A 4219-nucleotide genomic window follows, 5' to 3' on the forward strand; every position below is an offset into this window, starting at 1 on the left:
TTACACTTCTTCTACCTCTTAGTAATTTCCTGTCAGCTAGATTGCTGTTGCTCCAACACTCCCAGGACCTCTATGTCCTCCTCATTGTTGATTTTAATTCCCTAGTTGTTCCCTTGTCTATGACCTTTTTTGCTTACTGCTTCCTTCCCCCCCCCCCCCCGCACCCTCCTTTCCGCAAGTCCCTCCAGAACCATTGGTCTCACTGCTTTCTCCTAGAGTTTGCTTCCCATTCCTATCTTAGGCAAACCAACAATAACAGAGACTAAACAAAAAGAAAACAAAAGACTGAATAAAAAGAGAGAAAAAGATAATAACAACTAGCAGCCTCCCTTCCCCCCAAACAAAACCAAACAAAAAAGCATACATAATGCAAGGTCACTGACCTTTATGACTATCTCCTCGCTGGTCCTGGGGGAATTCCAGGAACTGCCCCTCCTAGCCTGAAGTCTATGTGGGGGGCTTCTCAGGGGCTTCATGGCTTGGCTTGGCTTCTGTTGCTGATCTGTCATGTTCCCTTCTTGGTTCACTCACTATAGGATATTCAGACTGGGCTAACTCTCCTCTGTGTGTCCCCAGTATTGTCCTCTGTCTCGGTGTGCTCTAGTTAGGGGGTCATCTTGTCTTAAGCTGTTGTCAGCCCTACAGTCCCTTCTGTGTCTTAGCAGTTCTGTGCAGGGACGTCGTCCTCCAGGTTTGGTGTGCCAATATGGGGTCTAGAAACTGAAATCTGTTGAATGAACAAGTTTATCCAACAAGACAAATTCTTAGATGGCTTTCTGTAAACCAATTTAATTTGTATTTAAAAATTTATGATTTATTTCTCTGGTTAATTTGGTTAATGTCTTTTTCTTTTCCTGTATATTTCTCAATCAGGATTTTTTTTTCCCCTTAAGGGTGCCAGGACCAATAATCACTAGCAGCCCAGGTAACAAAAATTACGCTTCTGAAATCTCTTGATGTCGATTCTGCACGTAGAGCAATAGAGATGCCCTGTGAGTGCCACTTAATGACAGAAGCCCTAATCAGGATGTTTTATATGGAGGTCTTTTTTAATGTTTGAAATTGAAGACTTGTAAAGCCTAAATACATGTGATAACAGATGCCATTACTTATTTAAGTTGTTGGTTCAAACCCATCAGACGAAGCTCTATCAAGACTGACCACCTCAGATACCCATAATCAGCAGTTCTATGCCGCCCAATGGGATCACCATGTGTTGGAATTGACTTGGTGGCAGTGGTAGAATGGGAACTCTGTGTAGGCTGTGCCTGGCTTAAGGGTCTCCAGCTTGGACCCTCTCCTCCGAATGGATAGACTGGTGGTCAAGACCCTGCAATGAGGACAGAGGGTCTGAAAGATTAAGGGAGCAGGAGATAGGAGAATGATGGAGAGAGGCAGGCAGGGGACATGGACTCGAGGAATCCATGTGGGTTGGACTCTATGGACCAATAGACAATTCCATGCTCCATGAGAAAGAAAAGAAACTCTGGCTGTGTGTTTAGGAAGTCATCTCATAAAGACTATCACCCTCACAGTACTTTGCAATGACACAGGGATTTCACATAAACATTTTTCATTTTTTTTAGATGCAAGTAGGATCAGAGATAAATCACACCTGGTTCTTGCCCTCATGAGTTACAGTCACAGAGGAGAGAGATGCAGTCACTTCCAACGGTGCAACAACAGGAATGGAGGCAGTGTTGTTGGGAAAGGCAAAGGGGATCTTGGTAAAAGAGACATGGAACATGTCAAGGCTATTCTGGAGTACACAAAGAGTCTGAGCAGATGCATCAGTGAGAATTTGGAGACGTCAATGGCAACAGCTGATATGAAGAAGTGATATTCAGGAGCGAATATTCTCTTATCACAATTCAAATTCATGTGTGAGTTCCTACTACTGGCGGAGGCACAGGAGGCTGTGCATTAAACTACTAACCCAAACAGGCCAGCGGTTTGAACCCACCAGCCACTCTGCAGGAGAAAGATGAGGTTTTCTACTCCCATGGAGCTACAGTCTGTCCTGTCTTATAGGCTACTATGAGTCAGAACTGATTCAATGGCAACGAGTTGATTGCCATCAAGCGTTTCTGACTCATAGTGACCCTAATCCTATGGGATAGAGTAGAACTGCCCTCTAGGATTTCTGAGTTTTTTTTTTTTTTGTTTTTTTTTTGAGTTCACAAGTTTATTATGAAAAACACTGCAGTGCTCTTGTGCAGTAACATCGTCTTACAGGAAGGGAAAAACAGCTCTGTCCAAAACAACTCACCAGGTTCTGACAATAACAAAGAACATGGGGCTGAGATTGAGAAGGGAATAAACTGAGTGCAGACAAATCATACAATTAAATGAAACGGTATCCCTGAAAAGAAACAAAATGGTTCCAAAACTCACAAGTAGAGGGGAGGCCTTGGTACTTATTTTTAAAAATGTTCATTAAGCTCCAATGATTGCTGCTCTCCTTATCTACAGCCATGCTGAGTAAAGCTATAGCTAAATGGAAGTTAAACTGTATTCACGAGGCGTTAATGTTTACATCTTAATATCTGCAGTCTCTCAGAGAAAGCAAAAGTCACTACAAATAGCGCTATGCCAGAAACTGGTTTCTTGACCAACAATGTCGTTTCAGCATGCAATGAACTGGTTCATTCTAAAGTGGTCACGGCTGTTGATGACAAGAGGCTTTGTATTTTGATATGGCACATCTTTTGGTCCGTGTGAAAACAAGTTTTTTGAATGTTAACTATTCTCTGACACTTTGGAGTTACTGTTGCTCTTCCCATTTCCATCAGGTCAATCAATATCTGGTTCATGACAATACTGTACAAGTTTAACATTCATTACAGGAAGTAGTCTGGGGTGCGACGAGTGACGTGTGGCTCGCCTCTGCGTGGTGCCGGGTCAAACTGCAAGAAAGAGTATTTTAGAGTATCATCAAGTTCCATGATTGCAGCTTGGTTGCCACAGCGATAGCAATAGTTTGGAGCACTGAAAATTGTTACTACATTCCGGTCATGGCACCAGTTATATCCCTCCATCACCAGTTGGTGAGCTCTTGACACCAGCGTAAGGCCATTGGCATGGTTAAATGTTTCGGAAATATCTTGTCCAAAGGTGTAGCCGGCTCCTCGAGGAGATATGCCCCAACCACCCCGGTCATCTGGGTCTGACCACAGCAAGTCACACATTGGGCCCTCATGAGGAACTTCTTGTAGGCGGTCAAGTGCTCTGATGTGATCCAGTGTATCTATGGACGGTGAGAGGCCACCATGTAGACAGAAGATCTGCCCATCCACCAAAGCAGTGAGAGGAAGATAGTCAAAAAGATCTGTAAAATATTTCCACACATTTGCATTTCCGTATTTCCTTAAACATTCATCATAGAAACCATATACTTGTGTGATCTGTCTGCTCTCATGATTCCCTCGAAGAATGGTGATGCGTTCACGGTAACGAACCTTAAGAGCTACAAGCAGTGTAACTGTTTCAACCGAATAATAGCCTCTGTCAACGTAATCTCCCATAAACAAGTAATTTGTGTCTGGTGATTTGCCACCAATTCTAAACAGTTCCATGAGATCATGAAATTGCCCATGTACATCTCCACAGACAGTGACTGGACACCGAACTTCTTGCACATTGGATTCTTTCGTCAGGATTTCTTTAGCCTTCTCGCAGAGGCTCTTGACCTGGGATTCGGACAGCTGCTTGCACTCGTTCAGCTGCTCGATCCACTGGTCCAGCTCCTTGGTGAACACCTTCTCGTCCATGATGCCACCCGCCCGAACCGGCTGCCCCTCCGCGCTGCTCCCGCGCCGCCGCCCGCACACGGGCCACACGCACACGCCGCCGCCGGGTCCCGGGGCACTACTTTAGCTACTGGCGGTTACTTCGGCGTCAGCCCTGGCCAGCCGGGAGTCTCCGCAGTGCTCGGCCACCGGGCGCTGTGCCCTCCTCCTCCGCCTCCTCCTCCGCTGCCTCTAGCTCCGGAGCGCAGCTCTCTGTGGATTTCTGAGTTTTTAAATCCTGACTAGAGAAGATATCTTTATCTTTCTTCCACAGAACACCTGGTGGGTTTGAACTACTAACCTTGCACTTCACCGTCTAATGCTTAAACCACTGTACCACCAGAGTTGGTAACAGTTTTTGGACAGCATGGCTCTTCTACGGTGATCCATTTCCTCCTTCCTCCCCACCTTTCCTTCTTTCTCCTCTCTCC

At 45.3% G+C, this 4219-nt stretch overlaps 1 protein-coding gene and 1 non-coding gene across 2 annotated transcripts; both read right to left on the bottom strand.

The window, feature by feature from the left end:
* Positions 1 to 890: 890 nt before the first annotated feature.
* Positions 891 to 1024, bottom strand: LOC142425260 (U11 spliceosomal RNA). Its single transcript, XR_012779609.1, has one exon. It is a non-coding gene; the product is annotated as a U11 spliceosomal RNA (small nuclear RNA).
* A 1154-nt stretch (positions 1025 to 2178) lies between these two features.
* LOC142424174 (serine/threonine-protein phosphatase 2A catalytic subunit alpha isoform) lies at positions 2179 to 3999 on the bottom strand. Its single transcript, XM_075529275.1, has one exon. It carries the CDS (start codon positions 3768 to 3770, stop codon positions 2841 to 2843), a length of 930 nt encoding a protein of 309 aa, XP_075385390.1. The 5' UTR covers positions 3771 to 3999; the 3' UTR covers positions 2179 to 2840.
* Positions 4000 to 4219: the final 220 nt, after the last annotated feature.

This window comes from Tenrec ecaudatus, chromosome 13 (assembly GCF_050624435.1).
Source record: "Tenrec ecaudatus isolate mTenEca1 chromosome 13, mTenEca1.hap1, whole genome shotgun sequence".
Classification (NCBI taxonomy): Eukaryota; Metazoa; Chordata; class Mammalia; order Afrosoricida; family Tenrecidae; genus Tenrec; species Tenrec ecaudatus.